Genomic DNA, 19,823 nt, shown 5'->3' with positions numbered 1-19,823 from the left:
CCAGTTTTGCTCGCCGTTCCAACCCGCGCCCGCCTTACCATCACCCCCCCCAATGATCCATTCCTCCAAGTCCACCCTACCCGCATCCCAGCATTCGGACCTCAACCCCGGCTCATGGCCGATTTTCTTGGCCATTGACTCTCTTTACGCCTCTTTACGGATGCGCAGTACCCATGCTTCACCATGTCTCTTTTTTTTTTGGACTTGCCTTCTAGTATATAGCTTTGCCGTCCGTCTTGTTGTCTCCCCACCTGTCCACTCTCGAACCATCAGCCTCATCTAAAGTAACATCATATCTTACTACATACAGTCAGTACCTTACTAATATCGTCTCCTCTCGCCATCGGCATCTCGACACATACACACACACTCACACGCACACACACATATCTCAACACCGGCCCCTCGTCAACTCACTTCCCGAGTAACGCCACCAGCCTCTCGCATCTTCAATCAACGACAATTCCTCCAGACCGGTCCATCGTCAGATTCCCCCCATCACCTCCCACACCCCAGTCAACCTACCCCTCCATGAATCGCACCATGGCTCAACAACAGTCCTTTGACTACTATCAAGTACCTCCGATGCCTCAATCAATGGTGCGTACTCTCTTTTCTTCCTCCCCCTTTAAACCACACTGCCATTCCCGACTTACACACGACGACTTGAACCAAGTGGTATCAAGTCTCTCACACCTGCACAACCAGCACTTCTTCCCTCTGCCTCAACACCCAACTGACACTGCATCTCCAACAGAGCCCCCCGGAGCTCTCTCCGCTCTCCTTCTACGACACCCAAGCCGACTTCAGCGCAGACTCGGCACCGTCCCGCGGCTCCCCCGTCTCCCCCGTCTTCCCGACCTCCTCCTTCCAGCTCCCCACGGGCGGCGACTGGCCCGCCTACTTTGAGAAGCCCGCCCTCTCCCCGGACCTCGACGTCTTTTACGGCGAATCCTTTGGCAGCCCAATGTCCTTCCTCTCCCCCCAGAACCTCACCCTCAGCCCCAGCGCCAACCCGTCCGACCTCATGTCCGACGCCGTCGCCTTTGGCCGCGAGGGCATCAACGACACGCAGCCCCTCTTCCAAACCCTCGACGCGCCCGCCCGGCCGCAGCCTCAACCTCAAACCCAGCAGCCCGCAAAGTCGCCCCGTCTCGCCCGGACGACATCCGCACCCTCCTCTCGTCCTCAACAACAGCCGCAACGCCAACAGCAACAGCAACAGCAACAGCAACAGCAACAACCACAACCACAAACCCAACAACGAACCTCCCCGCGCACCAACGACCTCAAGCGCAAATCCTCCGCCTCCTCCGCCTCCTCCCGCTCCGCCTCCCCCGAACCCCCCGCCCGCCGCACAAAACACTCCGAACCCTCCAAGAACCCGCACAACATGATTGAAAAGCGCTACCGCGTCAACATCAACGAAAAAATCATCGCCCTCCGCGACGCCGTCCCCTCGCTGCGGTGCGTCGTCCAGCACACCGAAAACCCGCAGGCCGCCGCCGCCGAGAGCGACGAGGCGATTGACGTCGTCGAGGAGTTGGGCGGGTTGATGCCCGCGCGCAAGCTGAACAAGGCGACGATCCTGAGCAAGGCGACCGAGTACATTGCGCACTTGGAGAAGAAGAATTCGCAGCTGTGGAAGGAGAATGAGGCGTTGGAGAAGAGGCTTGCGGAGGCACAGCAGTGGCAGCGGGCTCAGGCCGAGGGACCTTTTTGGTCTTGATGGGTTGGTGTTGTGTCTTGTCCTTGCGCACATTATCGAACACGGAAACCAGAAAGAGATGGAGTGAGTGCATCATAGAAGGATGTTTTACAAAAATCCAACCATTGGGTAGATGGAAAGAAGGGGGAAAAGGCGCGAGGTTCCCGGCGGTTGACACTGTTTTTGACGACTTTGGGAACATCTATCTTTACAAGGGCGTTCTTTTACGGTACTTGGCGGGGAAACTCGTTGGGAAGAGAGGGGGGAAACTCGATTATTTTTGAAATGTATACCACGGGGATGATTCCATCATCAAAGAAGGCGTTTTACGGGTTGTTTGAGTGGGGACATTTGAAGAGGATATTTGGCGAGGTTTACCTGTCAAAGAAGAGACTATTGCTTACCTTGGGTGGAAGATTCAGAGGTATTATCTAGGAAAGGTGACCTTTGGTTTACCGAAACTCTCCGCTTTCTTGCTTCGCATGAAAGATGCGAATAATGAAGAGATATTTTGAACTACATTACATGCTTTGGGTACAGCCGGTTGTGAGGTCAAATTAGCCCGAACCCTCAGTTGCCATCATCTGAGTTGGCACATCTTGGTGCTGTCAGCTATGCCTGTGTAGTGTATTTGCATGCAAAACCCAGTGAATCCAATGAAAACTGCAACAGTCTTGGTTCCATTTAGTGACCCTTTTCAGTGACCTCGATACCTCGAGCCCGTTATCCACTCCGAGAATCCAGCGACACCATTGCTAAAGCTCTGACCTTCTCCGTGGCCAATTCTTCAGGGCGAGCGATGCTATTGAGACATCTTCAGTGTCCCGTGTTCTCCCGGCAGCCCCCATCTCCGAGAATCGGCAAACTCGGGCGGCCCAAAGGAAAGAATACGCCCCGACACGCAGCCCGCCTCACCCTTAGCGCGTATCGTCGTACACTAGCCCCCACCAGCGGAACCGAAGACGTCGGCTGAGACGCGACCCTTCGGCTCCGGGATGTCTTTCCAGAACTCTTGGTCCCGCGTGCACTAGCTAGAAGTGGCGTCCGCTGCTGCGAGCAGGGAGGTTAGTCGAATAATCCGAGGTGAAGGGGGTATCCCCACGTGAATTACATGGAAAGAGTTGATCCGTCCGGGGGGCAAGTGCCTCCAGTCACCGAAGATCTTCGACTAGACCACACATCTGAGGTAAGGACAGGGGTGCTTGAGATGAATGTTTCCAAGACTTTTTGTTCCAAAGCAGACTGACGCTTATGAGCGATGAGCGGACTCGAGCAAAGCTTTGTGAGCTAAACTAAAGACCTCGCTAGGATTTTAAACAACGTGATTTGGAGGCCAAAATGAAATAGACAGAGGCGGATGTAAGCGAATGTGCCGTTGCAGTCTGCGTACCATCAGCAAAGGTCGAATGTTCTGGCCGAGAGTGTCTCAACAGACGATGAAGACTATTCATATAGGAAAACGTACTACATGATGCCGGCCATCGGGACCTGAGAGCGAGTTTGGAGTACGAGTCGAACTGTCGGACAGAGTAGAGCCTGTAACCACACGTGAGTTAAAAACAGGAGGATGGCCGGAACATCTTATAACTGTATAATTCAGCGATGTCGTTAAGTATTTACTAGGAGATCCAGTGTTATACCGAATGGTGAGGTATTGTTGCGCACTCGAAGCTATACTTCATGGCGATTGAGCCGACCATTTCATAAGCCTTGTATGAGAGTAAACGTCATCCAGCCACAATGGTAGATTGTAACAATACCTTTGTCCGAAGAAAGAAGCTCAGCTCATCCAAAGCCTTTGTTGTAGATATCCTGGCTTTGAAATAACTCAAGTTTGAGCGTGATCTTTCAAGCAGCACAAACTGAGCCATGGTTGGCATGTTCTTCTTTGTCCATTGGATGGAGAACATTTGGTTCAGAGACAGCTTGGTCTCGCTGATTCTGTGTAAATTCGAACAACACTCTAATGATCAAAGACAAACCATCGTGGCTACCGCAAAGCCGGTGGAAAGGAATTTTTTTTTAAGAGAACGCAACCAAAACTGTAGGAAGTACATGTAAGCTAATCGTCAGTCAAGACACAAACACACACACCACATCTACATACGCATGATAAACGAAAGTAACACGCTTGGGACAGAGGCGCCAAATGGATCCTCCTCATAGGCGTCTGAGACTCGTTCCCAAGGTCACCTTCGTTCTTTCATCCATCGCCATACACTACGATGTCGTCAAATTTGTTTACAACAACCACACCCCACATGATCTCCTGAACCCGTCCCTACTCTTCGTCGTACCATGTACCATGTTCATCGTCAGTCACGGTCTTGGTGTTTTGAGACATCACGCGTTCATAATTGCTTTGAGGAGGGAATTCGGGGTGATTGGTCTATGGCTATTTTACTTCTTACCAGTCCTCATTCAAGTCATCCTCTGGCTGAGATTAGCGCAATGGGTCACTGCGACAGTTCCATGGCTGATGATATCGGCTGTCAGGGCATCGCCGATTTTCTTTCTGTTGTTTCTCCCCGTCGAGCTGTGGAGGAGGACAAGCAGGCAGAACCAGCCGTTCCCTGCGCGCGAGCATCGGCTTGTGGCGCAACGGGTGGATGTGTTAGCCGATGGGCCTATCCACGTTCCGATGCAGGAGTTGAATGACAATTGGATATTCTGAGATGCTATTTGATGGCGGCAGACTGAGTTGCTATACGAGAGAAGTTTCTTATACAACAGATTTGACACGTAATGCCATCCAAATTGTGTTTATTCTAGTCAGGTCGTTTTGTTCCAAAACACCAATCTTCTTCATTTTCTCCTCGTGAAACCCTTTCTGCTGGCTCGGGCTACTTGGGCGCGGCGTTATGTCTAAGGCCAGATCTTCATACGGACTTGTCGTGGTGGCCGACGGAGAGAATCAAACGACGGGCGATATGGACAATGGAGTTCGCGTACCGTCCAGAAACCCAGTCTCGAGTGCCGTCCCGAGCGACGGACCAGCTGGCGGGAATCTACGATATGACTTCGTGCTGAGCATCTAATCCATCCTGACCAGAAACATGTAGCCGGTGATTGATCAGAACACTTGGCTGAGTAAGCGCCCAAGTGCTGATGGACCTCGTATCGATAGTATGAATAATGCTGTAGCGGGCATGCTCACTACCTAGCGAGTTCATTCGCTAGGTTCGTAGCAAACAAATCTCCAGCCTCTGGAAGCTCCGTCAGATACCGACAGAACAGCAGCCGTGATCTTTGGGCTTAGTCTCGCAGCACCCGAAGCTGCGTTTGTGAAGCGGCAAAACATGGTGCATACTTGACTTGAATAGTCGTTGCATGTATCAACGTCACCTCAAGAGATTGCCACTTGACACATCGTACACAAGCATTCTGGCTGACATCCGAGTTGTAGTGCGATTCTTACGCGCAGGCGTGTGTGACAGCTGGCACGAGACCGACTACCGAGGCATGTAGATCGGCCCCAGGCTACGAGATTGTGTACAACCCGTAACGAGGCTATTTGGGCACCTTCAAATCACCGGCCACGCCCACAGCTACATAGAAGACGTTCTACGGGTGACGGAAAGTTGTGCTTGTCCGCAGTGCCACTTGGCAGAAAGTGCATCCAGAAGCAGGCCTTGCGAGGAATGAGTAGTTGGATTCTTTCCAGAGCGGTCACCGCTGCAAATATGGAAGAATAGCCTACTCGATTTACAAGATTTTCGTTCATGTGTGGCATGATCCAGCGAGCTCCGTCCCGGCCCATCAACTTAGCCTGAGGTCCCTTGTTCGTACATCAGAAAGCATATTCAAGTTGAAGAAGCGAGATGAGCGCTTCATATCACAAGAACGAAAGAATATAATGATCACATCTCAATCCACGCCCATGCCCTACGCAATTTCCTTCTGATCGTTGCTCTTACACTAAACCTAATCGATGAACCGTGGGCTAAACATTCCTAAAGCGGGTAGGTATTTCCGCCATGCACCGGGTAAACCCCACCTTGTGTGAAACTCTCTTTCGACGACGCTTACCCGTCCTTAGCAGAGACAGGTTCGACAAAGAGCACAGTCGCAGGTATCAAGCGAGAAAAAGGGTCTTTTGAGACTAGTTTGGACAAAGCTGCGCCCGGGTGGCAGATGAAAGGACGGCTTGCGAAACCGATGGGGAGTTTGAGACATGCACTCCGAACGTAAATAGATTGCTGAGGGGCTCTAGCCAGCGTACAAGTATACGGCATTCCATTCCCCGATCTCGGTAGGAAAGATCCTTCCCCCTAGTTGTTCGGATTCGGGGTCTGCTTGTCGCAAGTCGCCCAGTTGCAGCCCTTGGGATCCTTCCTTCCGTCTCGTGGGTCGCACTGGCTAGGACACCAGGCGTTCTGATAGGTAACGCCATTGGGCTCCTCGTAAGGGTTGCAGTGAAATCCGCCCGGTGTGCATGTGCTGCCGGGGTTCCCAACACCATATGCAGAGGCCTATGCTGTCGTCAGTAGGTCGTCAAACCCGTGATAGAGCTCATGGAGCATACTTACCATACTGAAGGACAGAGCAGCGGTGACGAGAAGGTTGTTCAGTTGCATGGTGGTGGAGGAATACTGCCGAGGCAGGCGTCAGCAGTACTAATAGTGAGCGTGATGTCAACGGCAAAGCGAAGATGAGCTGGAAGTGAGATTATTTGGTACAGTGACGCAGTCAGCGAGAGATACGGCTTTTGTAGAGAGTTAGAATAGCATTGAAGACGGCCAGCCCGAAGATCTGCGAAAGTATGATAAGTTACATTAGTTTAGCATCGTATTATTCCTGATAAATTGCGCACAAACTTTCTCGACCTGGTCCACCCAAGCTTACTGTTCAATTCCATCCCGGAGGCATCCCTGTATGCTCAATAGCTCATGAAATTGGAGTGATACAAACGGCTTAAGCACGTGGATAATTTCAGCTAAATCGCGCAAAGCAAACACCGTCTGACTTGCCGTGAAGAGAGTCTTTCGAAAGGGATACCTCCGTGAGAACACTAAAGGAAGATATTAATAAATGCGGGCGTCGTAGGTGGCGAAAAATATTCATGGCGCCCTAGGATAAACAATATTTTCCCAAATGTAGTTCAAAAGATTATTTTCAAGCTGAGAGAATATGAATAGCGTGTCACATCAACCCGGACATTGATTAGAGGGCCTCATTGTCATGGATGGCAGCCACGTACAGAGAAGCCAAGACGGCAGTCGGGCTCGTCCATATCCCGCCCGTCGCTAACGACGGAGGCCACCTTGGACTAAGGTAAGTTCAAGTCCCGATCTAGGAACCAGAGCCTCGGCTGATCATTAAGGGGCAAGGAATATACCTACTCCTGGTCGAAGACAAAATTAGAGATCTTTACCTTGACCCGTTCTCACATCACCACATCCGCATCGAAACATTCACAGATTTCGACCAGACGCACTGCAACTTATGATGGAACTCCCACAATCAATCAATTTGACGAGCGTTCTCGCTTCTATACTCATATTGACAGCAACGTTTTGCTTCAAATGCGTCATCGACAGTCACCGAGCGTGTCTGTCTGACATCCAGGGTCCTTGGATTGCTTGGTACACGGAACTGTACGCGGTCTATTCAGCCTGGCGTACTGAACGTGGTTCATCGAAAGTGAATATCTTGGACGATCTCCGAGACACATATGGCGATGTGATTCGCCTAGGACCTTGCTCGATTACCGTGTTCGATCCTTCCGCCGTGCCAGTCATTTATGGTGTTCGATCGCGGCTTGACAAGGTTGATGAACTCAACAATTGTATAATTGAAGGATTTGGAATTCTGATGCTGATGACTGCGAATCCTCTAGGGTGAAGCTTACAAACCTTTCCGTCAATCCGGGGTGACGACAAGTCTCCTCAGTATTCAGGAGGAGACGATTCACTCACGATATCGGCGCTTGTTATCGAATGCTTATTCGATGACGTCGTTGAAGGCTTATGAGCCTTATGTTGATGAGCTCATCTCTAAGTTCATCAACATTTGTGAGAATCACGCTGAGAAGAAGCAGGTGCTGAATTTGAGCCGCTGGTGCTATAATTGTTAGCCCAATCCCTCTGTTCCCACCTGTTGACGACGAAAGGCTGACTCCAGTACGTGAATAGACTGCTTCGACGTCGTTGCGAAACTGTCTCTGGGCAAACCTCTTGGCTTTCTCGATGGGTATGACACGTATGGTTTGTATGACAAGGTCAAGCGATTTGGGGCCTACGTCGCCATCGTCTCCCAAATACCCTGGCTGCACAAGGTTGTCCAAGAGAACTTCGTGATGAGGCGCTCAAGGCCATCGCAGTTTCTCAAAGTTGTGTCTGAAATCGTCAACGGACGTGTCTCCCAAGGGAAATCTGATACCCGACCTGACCTGCTGTCTTACTTCGTCGCCACGCATGCGCACCAGCCTCAGCTCATGACAACCAAGCAGATCGCAATATCGGCCTCAGGGAACCTGATTGGGAAGACTTTCCACGAAATGTGCAAGTACCTGGCGAGCAGCCCAACCTCGCAGAACAAGTTGTACGTGTAACTGAAAGAAGGTGGATGCGGACCGTTTCCGACTTTTGACGAACCTCAGGAACTGCCGTACCTATTGGGTGTTGTCAAAGAAGCCTTACGTCTCCACAGCTCTGCCTCGTTCAATCTGCAGCGAGTCACTTCTTCGGCAGGCTTGCGGCTGCCCAATGGCGTGTTTATTCCAGGACACATCAATATAGGTTGTTCAGCTTCTCAGATCAACCGGGATCGCCGTGTATTTGGTCAGGATGCCGATGTATACAACCCGGAGAGATGGATGAAGGAAACAGCGGAGAATAAAGAGGAATATCTCATAAGGAAGGGATTGATGGAGACGACGGAGCTCACTTTCGGGCAGGGGTCTCGGACGTGCATTGGCAAGAATATTTTTGCCCTGGAGGTGTACAAAGTTGTGGCTACCTTGGTGAGCCTCTACAAGGTACGCAACGCCTCTCAGTTCTGATTCCTGTAACATCTTCTAATATTATGTTTTTAAAGTTTGAGAAAGTTGGAGGTCTGGGAGACGAGGTCACCGTAAAATTGGCTCGTAGAGGTCAATGAACACGGTGATCAAAAGGATTACATCCGGATCAAGTGGGCTTCGTCTTTTGATCGGATCCACCGCCTGACAGGGGCGTATGAATGAATATAAGCTGGCGTACATCTTATTCATTTTCTCAGCAGTCAGAACCTTGAGGCGGTCTGCTCGCTGCCATGTTACATTGCCTGAATAGGCGAACCTCGTTCTCCGCGAAGGCTCCAACAATGGAATGCATAACGCCATGGTTGTTGAAGAGAACGAGGTCACCCTCTTCCCAGTCATGAGGATACACGTATTGTGGGCTGATTGCTGGTCGTTGCAGTCTGTAAATCAACTCTCTGACCTCTTTCAAGTCCTCCATCACCGTTCCGTCCTTAAGATGGATCCTGCGCGCCGGCGTCGGGTACACCATCATGGCAAACTTTCCCGTCACCGGATTCTTCCATGCCATAGGGTATCTCCTGATCTTTTCCTCATCAATCTCTGGGAGCAGGTCTTCAGACAGCTCTAGACCTTCTGAGAAAAGACCTAGGCCATTTGATCTCGCCTTTGCCTTGCTCATCCAGATGTACGGGTGTGGGCTGTACTCAATCGTGCTTGTCCTGACAAACTCCTGATCCTCCTCCGGTAGTAATTCAAACATGCGGTATCCACTGATGAAAGCTGTCGTTCCCAAGGGTACTTCTAGCTCATCCCCAGTCCCGTCGTCGTAGCGACAGATCTGCCGCCGCCCCTTAGGCACCTTGCAAGCAAAGAGCGATGTGACGAGAGGCGGATCCAGGTTGTACATGGCCGAGTCAATGTGCCATCGGTAAAAGTGGGTATAGTTGTAGTCCTCGGCTTCCGGAATAGGATGCTTATGAAATGTCTTGTGGTGAGGGTGGGTGAGCTTGAGATTATCCAGTCCTTCGAACTCGGCGACTGCGCCGTGGCCGATGACTTGCACTTGCGGCTGGGATGGCAGGGTGGTTAGATCCTTGTGGAGGACGCTGCGTTTGTCGATGCGGGAACCATGGCTGTATGTGCTTGCTTCAGGGTCGAATAGGCGGGTGAGTTCGTATTGGGCTTTAGGTGAGAGGTTGTGCTGGCCTTTGATCAGGACAACGTTGTTGTTATAGAGGGCTTCTCTAATAACTTGAAAACTTCCATCTATATATGTGATTAGCTTGATATGTGTGTTTCTTTCTGGACACATGAACTTGCCATCAATGTTTTCGAGATCAATCCCCGAAAGTTCGGCTCCGAAATCGACTGCTGATTTCTCAAACGGCTTTGGAAGAGGGGAAATCTTGACTCCAACGACTGCCATGATGAAGGTAAGAACAAAGCAATGATTCGCATTCGGGGAGTTGAATATTCCATGAAGGAGAGACACTTGGACTTCATTGTCGTATATATACCAACCGATACGTTCTTTCAGAGATGCATTTGGCTAGTGCGGGCGAGTTGCACAAACTGGCCCGCGTCTCTGTGTGCCCGGAGATAATCGACGGGAACAGTGTTTGGGCCATTCCTGTGAGGTGCGGGTGAGATGAAGGACCCGCCCGCATGCATCCCATCGCTCGGCCAATGAGAGACTATGCCAGTACGATTACTACGAGTCACTGCGTGTTACATGACAGGAGAATTCTGAATCTCGGGGTGCGGAAGAGCGTGTTCAACTTACCCGCTCTGAATTGGAAGACAGTTTGAAGTCGTCGATGTCATGGTAAGAGTAGTCAGCTATAAGTTCATGCTGCTACCCGGCTCATACAGTGCCCATCAACCCAAAGCCTCAGTCAATTTTACTCTCTAGCCTTATCACCTTCACCACATCAGTCATTCATTTACAATGGGCAGTCTCAACTCCCCATCTCAGGGACTCTCCTTCAAAGAGCTTCCAACCTCTCTTCGGGAGTCTTCTTTGATTGGAGCCGAAGTTCACCTGCCGTCATCAATGGATGTCCTGGACGTAGACGCTTTGTCAGAAGAAGACCTCGACACCTTTAGAAGAGCCCTGTTCGAAAACCAGGTCGTGGTCATCAAGAACCAGAAGGGCATCGCACCTGAGACTCTGCCTAAGCTGACCAAAGTCTTCGACCCGACTGCGAGTGATATTCATTCTGCTGGCGAGAAAGCCGTCAGTGACCCCAGAAATATTCTTTCGGCATACAAGGCAGGAAGAATTCCGAGAGCACCGCAAGTGGGCATCATCGGTAGCGGCAAGTTTAAGAACTATGAAGGAGTTGAAGAGTTGGAGGTGATTCATCTGGTATGCCTGGAACCTATCTTCGATCAACTGATTAATTGAATTTCGGAAACCGCGAGCCGTTGACGATCTGAGCTAATAGAACCGGCCAGGATCATACTTTGTTCCACGAAAAGCCTCTATCGGAGCAGGAGCTAAGCAATGGATATACCCGTCCATACCGGTGGCACATGGACACTCCCTTCTACCAGCGTTTGCCTGGTGAAGTCACGATCCTTCACGCGGTCAAGGTGCCGAACCTGCCCGATCAGAAACTCAAATTTCCAGACGGGAAAGAAAAGAGCATCGCTGCTGGATCCACGGCCTGTAAGTCTAGTGCTCGGAAACTCTGAAGACGCATGGTTAACCTCTTCGTCAGTCTTCTCCGGAGCGCGGGCATTCCAACTGCTTACCCCGGCTGAGCAGGAGTTTGCTCTGAACACAACCGTAACATACGCCCCTCAAGCCTACGAATACATCAGACAATGCAAAGCGACGGAAGACGGCTTGTCAATCCCAACAATGGGGAAAGAGATTCCCATGGAGCAACTCTCTGAATGGTCTTGGGAGAATGTTGCTGAACATCCCGTAAGTCACCAAACCCCATCTGGATTCTTCTCGATGTTGTACTGACAAGCCTCAGATGGTCTGGCGCAACCCCCTTAACCCCGATCGACCATTTCTCCAGGTCCATGGTTGCTGCGTATTCAAACTTACAACTCGGGATCCGGTGACGGGCGAGGTATCAATCGTGGACGAAGTAGCCAAGGTCCGCGAAATTGTCTACAGCTTCCAGAAGAGAATCTGGGCGGCGGAGAATATCTACACTCACCGGTGGGAGGAAGGTGACGTCGTCATCTTTCACAATCGCGGCGTCATGCACAGCATCACGGGACAATTGGCTCAGTATAAGGAGGACGAGGAAAAGAAGAGACTGATGTGGCAGTGTACGATGACTAGTGGCACGGCGCCGCAGCCGTTCAGGAAACAGCCTGGGGTTGTTGAGACTGGATTCGCGAAGGCGGCATGAGCGACAAGATTGTAGCAAGTCCGTACCCAACCAGTTGAAGTCATGATAATCTTATGATGCGGCTTCGATTGATTCAATCCTCTTCAAAAGCTCCTATCTCTCTTTTCAGTGTGAGATGATCCCCCTTGAACAAAACTGGTTCTCGCCGTCTACGGTCAACCTTGACATCAAACACATCGAGGCGTTGATACCCGCCAATCACATCGTGATACTGCTTCCCCTCAACACAATCACAACATCTAAGTCGGCGTATAGGATGTCTTCTTTGTGTTGCAAGAATGCTGACGGGGTTTCTTGGAGAGTTCCCTCTTCAACTGTGAAGCCTGGCAATAATGCGCCCGTTGAGTCCAAGAACATGGTCGCGCCGCGTTGCGAATCCCGCAGCGCCTGGGCGACCACGTCTTCTTGGCTCGCACCCAAAGAGATAGCCTCAACTGCATCCTCACCCAGAACTCCTGAGCAGAGAACACCGAAGCTTTTAGCCTCAAAGCAGTGTGCAGCCGCTCTTGTCCTGTTGGCAGCAACATTGTCATAGTTGGCTCCTTTAGCCGCGCTTGACCCCTCTCGAGAGCTTGTCTCCGTGGATTTTGGAACTCTCGTCGGCCATATCGCAGGCCACGTGGAAATGTGAATCTGCTCTCCCTGCGCCATGAGCGCATATCTCGCAAGCGGATTTGTGTTCTCCCCGCAAATGAGATTCCCAATCTTCCCAAATCGCGTCTCTGCAACGCGCAGGCCGTAGCCATCTCCAGGAGCCCACGTTAACTTTTCGAAAAACGTTGGCATAAGTTTTCGGTGATGGACTAGAATCTCTCCTTCTGTACCGATGATGATATTAGTATTAAAAAGCGTCGCGCTGCTGTAGCGGGCCTTTTCAGAAATGCCGACACTAAGCAGCACGTTGAGCTTCTTTGCAGTAAAGCGGAGAGCGTCGACTTCTGCACCGTCGATGTGGATGGATTCCTGCACCATGGACTTGAAGAAGTCGTGGTTCTCAAAGGGAGCGCGCAGGGAAGACCAGATAGGGAACGCTGGGATGTAGGTTTCTGGGAAGATGATGAGATTTGCTTTGTTCCTGGATGCTTGGTGAATGAGGGAGATTGCCTTTTCGGTTGTGCGTCGCGCGGAGAGAAAGACGGGCGAGACGTGGCATGCGGCGACTCGGATTGGGGTAGACATAGTCGCGGGTGAAAGCTGAGCTTACGCACGTTGGTCTAGGATGGTCAAAACACCGAATATAAACACCGAATATTTCGCTTAATCAATTGCGATGCTACTAAGGGACCCGGAGACGGACGACGCTTGGTGGCATTGAATGGTTTTAATGTTGGCATGAGAAGTTGGAATGGTATGTTTATCTCTCGGGGCTTTTTCTGTTGTCGGCGGACCATAGATCCTAATTCCGCTTACTGATCTCACGTAACCATGATCTTTAACTAGTTGCATCCACCAATACCATGACGGCATTCCCAAGTTTTAAGAACCAAGGCAACAACATCTCATCGTTTATTCTTTATCATTGCAAGCATCCACGCAGGTTCCAATACCCTCACTTATGCCAACTCACACTCAATCAAGCTCTCCACGCCTTCACCCGCTGACCAAATCTTGACAATCTTGAGACCAGCAGGTTCCAGAAGCTTGCGCCATTGCTCCTCTGTTCGCTCCCTGGAACTAAAGAGTGTCATCATCATCATATCCAGCGCCGTAGCCTGCCAATCTGCCCCAATTGAGGGAATCACATTCTCATTAATGAGGAGTTTGCTGTAACCCGGTTTCATTGCCTCAGTGACGCGCGACAAGATGCTCCCGCAAACATCATCCGTCCAATCGTGTAAGACAGAGTGCATATAATAGGCTCTTGCGCCTTTGACAGGCTGCTCTGTGTGGAAATCGTACGACATGGGCTCAATCTTACGGTCAACCTTCTGAGTCTGAGATAGTACGTATTCGAGATCTTGAAGGACGTGTCGACCCGGAGCAGTGGGATGCTTTCGACAAAATTCGTCCAGATCGTGGCCAATGCTACCGCCAATGTCGACGAGAAAAGCCGCCTCTGGTGAACTGTCTGCACCTTTGACAAGGCGCTCTGAAACGGGGAAGAATCCGTCATCCATCCAGGAAGGCCGTCCTTGCCTGTATCCAGCCATATGGTTCTGGAATTCTCCGGCGGGATGGTTGGTCATCATGTGCTTGAAGAAGTTGTTGTCTTTACCAATGACATCCTGCATTGGCCCCTCTCTTGGGTCCGGCGAGATGGACCAATCGTGCTTCTTGAGATAGAGGGGGAAATTCGAGAAGGTCGGCCAGCAATTTTCGACGCTAAGTGATGTGGCAGGACGGCCAATCCACAGAAACGGGGGCATAACGAAAAAAAAGTGGCTGAGGGCAAGTCTTACAGACAGGGATATCCGCCGGCTATGATCGGTATACTCAGCGACCTGGTGAAGTTCGTTCCTTCGTACTCATCTGGGCCAACTTCCTTGAGGTATCCCGTCGAACAGAGATGACGCAGTGTGCGAGAAAGTACATCGATGTCGAAGCGAAGTGCTTTGCCTAGGTGATCCACGGTCTTCGGACCAGGGTTTTGAACCAGATACTCAAACAGCCCCGACTCAATGCCGGTCGCAATGACGAAGGTCCAGCAGGCTGATGGTAACAGCAACTTAGCAACTACTTTCATGAAACGAAACAAAATGCGGAAGGCAGATGTTCCCACCTGAGCCCAACAATGTTTAATCATTGTTTCTCTTGGGGTTTCCAGTGCCTGTAGCAGTGACCGGGCCTGCTTCAGAAGCGCAAGACGACCCTGTTCATCGTTGGGGAGGAAGGATGTACCGAGAGTGCCGATGGTGTTGGCTAGGTGTGCTACGCCTTTGGCATCATTGGCTTGGGTCGCGATGGAGGTGTCCAAAAGCGTCTTTTCCGGAATAGAGCCCATTTTCAAGATTGAATTGGTCAAGTTGTAATGGTGATGGGAAGTTTCGAAATTGAATTAAAGATGTCGCCGAAATCAAAGTACAACAAAAGGGAAGGGACATATAAATACAAAGCAAAGAATTTGAGAAACCCGTTTTACCCAAGAGGGACCACCCTTGGCTTTGCAAAAATGCAGGCAGCGGTCCTCATGCCGATTCTGACCACAACATTCTAGGGCCGTTGCAACAATAATCGTCGGTACCTGATTCGGTAAATTGCACTCCTAAAAGAGAAGGCTTTCTGATGATTAAGACTCCTGGCTGGGATCGTCTGCGACTTTGCACCAGCAACGGCAAAAAAAAGTCTTGGGCTCTTCAAAGTATCTGGTAATACCGTTCTGACATGGCTCTATACCAAGACCTGGGCAAGGGACGGAGGGAACGGGAGACGCAAAAATCAGGTGAAAACAAACATTCTTTGGCAAGGGTGTGGTGGAATTTCTACCCTGGCGGCGAATGAGAGTCTTGTGTTGGTGTTGTTTGTTGGTGCAGTGCGTGCGCGTCGCCGGGTCCCCGAGCTGTTGGTTTACCCATGCTGGGAGGAATACGAAAGTCTACGATACGCTCCTGCAGTTTGTCGGAATACGTGAGTTGGAACTTGGAAACTTGAAAATTGGTCCTTTAATCACCGTTCCTTGTCAGCCGAATCAAGATTACCGCCGACGGCGGTGGAAGCTCACACAGGGTTTTCCCAAAAGTGTCATCGATGGACTGATCAAGAGCTTCTCATGTGGATAGGAGAAGGGGCAACTGCGAATTCCACATGTCCAACTGTCGATCGTAGTTCGAGATTCGGTGCAGTCTTCAGATTATTATGAATCCGACCCTCTTACCAAGGCCCAGTACCGATAGTTGAGGGCTTGTCTTTTCTTTCCGAAAACCGCGTATCACAGTTCTCCTATATGGTGGCTGCCGCCGCCATCTTTTCGGTCTGTCTTTGAAGTCTTCTATTTGTTCGATCTGTTGTTCTCATCGATCTCTACTTTTAGCAATGTCTGGAAAAGTGCCGCTCAACCGAAATTCCGAAGACAAGGGCCCCATGGCTCTTGACGTTGTCATCTCTATGTCGGTCCTCAGCGCCCTCTTCACCGCTGGGAGACTTTTTGTCAGAGGAAAAATATTGAAGCATTTTCATCTTGACGACTATTTGATTGTCGCATCTGTAGTAAGCAACCGTTCAGCTTCAATTCGATCGTCTCCAGTGCGACATATCATCCGAGGCTTCACAGTTGCTGACGATGTCTGCTCCAGGTTTGCGGATGGACGAATGTTGGAACGGCTATCGCGGTGGTGGCGCACGGAAATGGCCGGCACTTTGACGTGCTAACACTCGAGCAGAAGTCCGGAGCGATACTCTGGACCATTGCCGGCTTCCCTCCTGGGGTCATGTCTTTTGGACTCCCGAAGCTTGCTGTCGTCGCGCTCCTCACACGAATCATGAAACCTAGCAGATGGCATGCGCTTTTCCTGTGGTTCATCGCCACATTTTGTCTCATCAACTTGATTGGATGCGTAATCATTCTTTTTGCCCAATGCCAACCTTCCCACTCACAGTAGGACTTTTCGGTCACAGACAAGACGTGCTGGTATAAGTGGATTCTGGTTTACTTTGCCATCTACTCTGGAGGTGCTTCAACCCCCTCTGTCCCTGTCCTTTAGAACCCTATTTCTGACATATCTTTTAGGTTTCTGCGCGCTTGTGGATCTTTACTTGGCCATCTATCCAGCCGTCGTCCTTGCGAAGCTGCAGATGAGTATAAGAAAGAAGGTAGCTCTGAGCATCGCTCTTGGAATTGGGTCAATGTGCGTGTTGAGGTTTAATTTCTTTTTCTTTCTAATGGCAACGAAAACTGACCTTCTTGACGAAAAGCTCATCGATCGTTGCCATATACAAATGCTCCCGACTTCCAAGTCTCGCAAGCATGGATTTCTCATGTGAGTTTGTCGGGAATCCCGCTTGGAATAGCACGCCGGGTCTAGATTATTTGTGTGATATTCCAGACGACACTTCGGACCTAGTAACTTGGACCATGTGAGTTAAGCAACCGTCCTCAACGTTGGCAGCCACAATGAACTGTCGAGAATTTGTGCTGATACCTTTCGCTAGAGTCGAGGGCAGCACGATGATCATTGCCGCATGCATTCCCGTACTGCAACCTCTCGGCGAGCTCATCTTTGGCAAGCGCATCTTCAGTTCTGGGGGAGGCAGGTATACGTATGAGAACTATGGTTCGGGTCCGAGTGGCCAATATCGATCCGATATCGAAATGTCTCGATCCAAGGAAGCGACGAAGAGAGTAGCCAGAAGGCAACACAGCGCTAATGCGATCAGCTTTGACGATACGGTATCAACAACGATGGTCACAAGGGGAAGTCAAGAGAGCATTCTTCAAGGGAGAAACGTGGGCAGAGATATTGTAAGAACAGATGTAATCAGCGTTAGCATTGAGTCGAGCAAGTCTTGATGTAAGTTCGATTCCTCCAACTACCTTAAGCGACGCAGTCAACCTCCGACTCTTGCTGAGTGAACAAGTCACGTATTTACCGCCCACAAAGACAAAAGAGTCTCTCAACAAAGCATTGCTTTAAAGACTGACCCTACAGTTTCCGGTTTCATGCTTCTTTTCGTGCTGTTGGTGAAGCACACGCATGACTTCATGAGGGAGGTCACAGTTTGCTGTATACAGCAACCGTTCAACCAATATGAGAGATGCTCTGGACATGGGTTCTTCTATAGGTATCAAAGTCTACTCGCAATTCGATCTTCAACTTCAGAAGTCCGTGATCAAATTAGGTTTCATACACAAGCACTCAGGCTCGGCACTACCTGTGTATGGAACTGCCCTTCTCGCTCGGAACCAGCCAGTGCCGACTTGCACTAGTATTGGAATCTCCATCTAGGGTCCTTGTCACCGGGCCAATCCTCCAAGTCCCCAATTGCTTGAACTTCCGGTGCAATTGCCTCGCGTCTCTTATTCTCGCCCTTCAACACAAAGTACAAGATACCACAGACGATGATGTTCGCCAAAAGATAACCCAAAGCGAAAGAGTGGCCGACAATGTACCTCGGACCATCGTTGGCGCGATACAACTGTGTCCCCAACACAGCCCCCAAGTTTCCAATGGTGATTTGCATTGCGTTGCCTACAGCACGCTTGGTCTGCCCAGAGACATTGATGGCCGGCCACGAGAGGACGAGAGCGGTGGCAGGGTAGATTCCCGCAGCTGCGAAGAAGGTTCCAAGGTACGAGACGCCAGGCTTCCCCACGGGGTCAGAGTTGGCCAAAAGAATAATGTAACCAATCGCCGCGACCGCGGACGACCCCATGATGAAAAAGGCACGGCGGCCGGTACGTTCGGAGTAGATCGCAACCGTCAATGTTGTGACAAAGGCAACGGCGTAAGGGGGAATAGTAAGTAGTTGGGCGACGGCCGCGGTGTATCCGAGGTTTTTGATGATCGTAGGCTAGGTCAAGTCAGTAAGATGGTTGACTAGACCTTGAGCAAGCTTCCGAGGGTAGCTCACAATAAACAGGGAGAATGTATACAATGGCAAGCTCATGGTGTGGAAGCCAAGACCGTACAGCCAGCACTTTGGGTCCTTGATAGCATCCATCACATTGCTCCACGAGAACTTTTCATTGTGCGTGGCATCGCTGTCGGAGGCCAATCTGGCCCTGATGAAACGGCGCTCCTTTTCGGAAACGAACTTGGCCGTGTCGGGGTAGTTCTGAATTAACCAGTATGCGCCGACGGCAATGACCACGGTCGCGATACCTTCCTATTAAGTTGTCAGACACTGTTTTTTTGAAATTAAATAGGTGTCACGAACCAAGATGAAAATCCATCTCCAGCCATTGTCCCATACAACTCTCATGTGTCCGATTCCCCATGCGAGGATACCGCCGAAAGCACCGGCAAGAGAGGCAGCGCTGTTGTTGTTGTTGTTGTTGTTGTTGTTGTATTTAACGCCGTGGCGGCCGGGCTAGAGCCCTTACCGCAGACCTCCCGAAGGGTATATGGCGTGGAGGGCCGTGAGCCAAGGCTACCTACTCTACAGTACGTCGTCTCTTTACATCGTCCTCCAAATCATGCCTTGTGGCCACTACGCGTTCTGTCTGTCCCCGGTTCCCGCTGGTGCCCCAGTTTCATTCTTTCCCAAATCGTCCCTTGGAATCGGGAGGTTCTTTGTAGTCCGCACTCACATCTACCTAGGTGTGGATGCTGCTACCGCAGACAGATCTTCTGGAAGAAGTCCGTCACGCGGAGAAAGGCCTCGAAGCCTCGTGGGTCGGTGATTAATCTCTTGAAGTAGGCCTCGAGAGATCCCATAGGACCTATGGGCTCGGGCATACTGCGAGAGTGGAGGGTCGGCCACCGTTGCCTCCTCGCCAGCGTTAGTCGACAGTAGACCAGGTGGTCCACGTCTTTCGCCTCTCCACAAGAGCACATCATTAGAGCGTCGTCGTGGTTGAAACGTCGGTGATATTGCTCGAAGTCCCCGTGACCCGATCGTGCCGCCAGCAGGTGATGTAACGTAGCCCGCGGCAAGGCCAGTTCAGGAGGGCTGGACAGAGCTGCCTCAAGCCCCAAGTCCGCGTACCGCGGCCTTCGCTCTTTATACCACCATCTCCTGTGCTGGCTTTGTAATTTTTCCCTTGCAAGCCGCTTGATGCCCGCTAGTGTTGCCATTTGACCCATCCGCGCCGGCAGTGTCGTTCCTTCTTTGGCCAGCCGGTCCGCGGCCTCGTTTCCTTCGATGCCCTGGTGTCCCGGGGACCAGTGCGTCCGTATATCAA

General features: G+C 50.9%; 9 protein-coding genes across 9 annotated transcripts; 4 read left to right on the top strand and 5 right to left on the bottom strand.

The window, feature by feature from the left end:
• Positions 1-543: 543 nt before the first annotated feature.
• BDZ83DRAFT_715848 (uncharacterized protein) lies at positions 544-1,729 on the top strand (the record flags this gene model as incomplete). The annotated part of the gene is made up of 2 exons (XM_060511789.1): positions 544-600; positions 758-1,729. The coding sequence occupies 2 exons, from the start codon at positions 544-546 to the stop codon at positions 1,727-1,729; spliced, it is 1,029 nt and encodes a 342-aa protein (XP_060370064.1).
• Positions 1,730-5,979: 4,250 nt separating this feature from the next.
• BDZ83DRAFT_747647 (uncharacterized protein) lies at positions 5,980-6,285 on the bottom strand (the record flags this gene model as incomplete). Its single annotated transcript, XM_060513474.1, has 2 exons — positions 5,980-6,180; positions 6,238-6,285. The coding sequence occupies 2 exons, from the start codon at positions 6,283-6,285 to the stop codon at positions 5,980-5,982; spliced, it is 249 nt and encodes an 82-aa protein (XP_060370063.1).
• Positions 6,286-7,237: 952 nt separating this feature from the next.
• BDZ83DRAFT_783633 (cytochrome P450) lies at positions 7,238-8,705 on the top strand (the record flags this gene model as incomplete). The annotated part of the gene is made up of 3 exons (XM_060515595.1): positions 7,238-7,496; positions 7,555-7,779; positions 7,843-8,705. Coding segments are annotated over 3 exons (903 nt in total), but the record flags the coding sequence as incomplete, so codon positions are not given.
• Positions 8,706-8,758: 53 nt separating this feature from the next.
• BDZ83DRAFT_420416 (alpha-ketoglutarate dependent xanthine dioxygenase) lies at positions 8,759-10,262 on the bottom strand. The gene is made up of 2 exons (XM_060502980.1): positions 9,993-10,262; positions 8,759-9,938 (listed from the first exon to the last, which is right to left on the bottom strand). Exons 1-2 carry the CDS (start codon positions 10,096-10,098, stop codon positions 8,926-8,928), a joined length of 1,119 nt encoding a protein of 372 aa, XP_060370061.1. The 5' UTR covers positions 10,099-10,262; the 3' UTR covers positions 8,759-8,925.
• A 358-nt stretch (positions 10,263-10,620) lies between these two features.
• On the top strand, positions 10,621-12,074 carry BDZ83DRAFT_726667 (alpha-ketoglutarate dependent xanthine dioxygenase; the record flags this gene model as incomplete). The annotated part of the gene is made up of 4 exons (XM_060512766.1): positions 10,621-11,040; positions 11,130-11,343; positions 11,396-11,604; positions 11,660-12,074. The coding sequence occupies 4 exons, from the start codon at positions 10,621-10,623 to the stop codon at positions 12,044-12,046; spliced, it is 1,230 nt and encodes a 409-aa protein (XP_060370060.1). The 3' UTR covers positions 12,047-12,074.
• A 23-nt stretch (positions 12,075-12,097) lies between these two features.
• On the bottom strand, positions 12,098-13,368 carry BDZ83DRAFT_737681 (carbon-nitrogen hydrolase; the record flags this gene model as incomplete). The annotated part of the gene is given in 3 exon segments (XM_060513017.1): positions 12,098-12,125; positions 12,178-12,266; positions 12,281-13,368. The coding sequence occupies 3 exon segments, from the start codon at positions 13,223-13,225 to the stop codon at positions 12,098-12,100; spliced, it is 1,062 nt and encodes a 353-aa protein (XP_060370059.1). The 5' UTR covers positions 13,226-13,368.
• Positions 13,369-13,599: 231 nt separating this feature from the next.
• On the bottom strand, positions 13,600-14,987 carry BDZ83DRAFT_783621 (O-methyltransferase; the record flags this gene model as incomplete). Its single annotated transcript, XM_060515594.1, has 3 exons — positions 13,600-14,368; positions 14,446-14,711; positions 14,766-14,987. The coding sequence occupies 3 exons, from the start codon at positions 14,985-14,987 to the stop codon at positions 13,600-13,602; spliced, it is 1,257 nt and encodes a 418-aa protein (XP_060370058.1).
• Positions 14,988-16,015: 1,028 nt separating this feature from the next.
• BDZ83DRAFT_783615 (uncharacterized protein) lies at positions 16,016-17,572 on the top strand (the record flags this gene model as incomplete). The annotated part of the gene is made up of 7 exons (XM_060515593.1): positions 16,016-16,189; positions 16,276-16,536; positions 16,582-16,651; positions 16,710-16,827; positions 16,895-16,959; positions 17,026-17,056; positions 17,132-17,572. 7 exons carry the CDS (start codon positions 16,016-16,018, stop codon positions 17,487-17,489), a joined length of 1,077 nt encoding a protein of 358 aa, XP_060370057.1. The 3' UTR covers positions 17,490-17,572.
• A 99-nt stretch (positions 17,573-17,671) lies between these two features.
• Positions 17,672-19,022, bottom strand: BDZ83DRAFT_689731 (MFS transporter). Its single transcript, XM_060511294.1, has 3 exons — positions 18,857-19,022; positions 18,551-18,805; positions 17,672-18,490 (listed from the first exon to the last, which is right to left on the bottom strand). Exons 1-3 carry the CDS (start codon positions 18,899-18,901, stop codon positions 17,903-17,905), a joined length of 888 nt encoding a protein of 295 aa, XP_060370056.1. The 5' UTR covers positions 18,902-19,022; the 3' UTR covers positions 17,672-17,902.
• Between the last annotated feature and the right edge of the window lie 801 nt (positions 19,023-19,823).

This window comes from Colletotrichum acutatum, assembly GCF_030867785.1.
Source record: "Colletotrichum acutatum strain CBS 112980 chromosome Unknown BDZ83scaffold_8, whole genome shotgun sequence".
Lineage (NCBI taxonomy): Eukaryota > Fungi > Ascomycota > Sordariomycetes > Glomerellales > Glomerellaceae > Colletotrichum > Colletotrichum acutatum.
The sequence above is the reverse complement of the archived record's forward strand: the minus strand, read 5'-3'. Positions and strand labels throughout refer to the sequence as shown.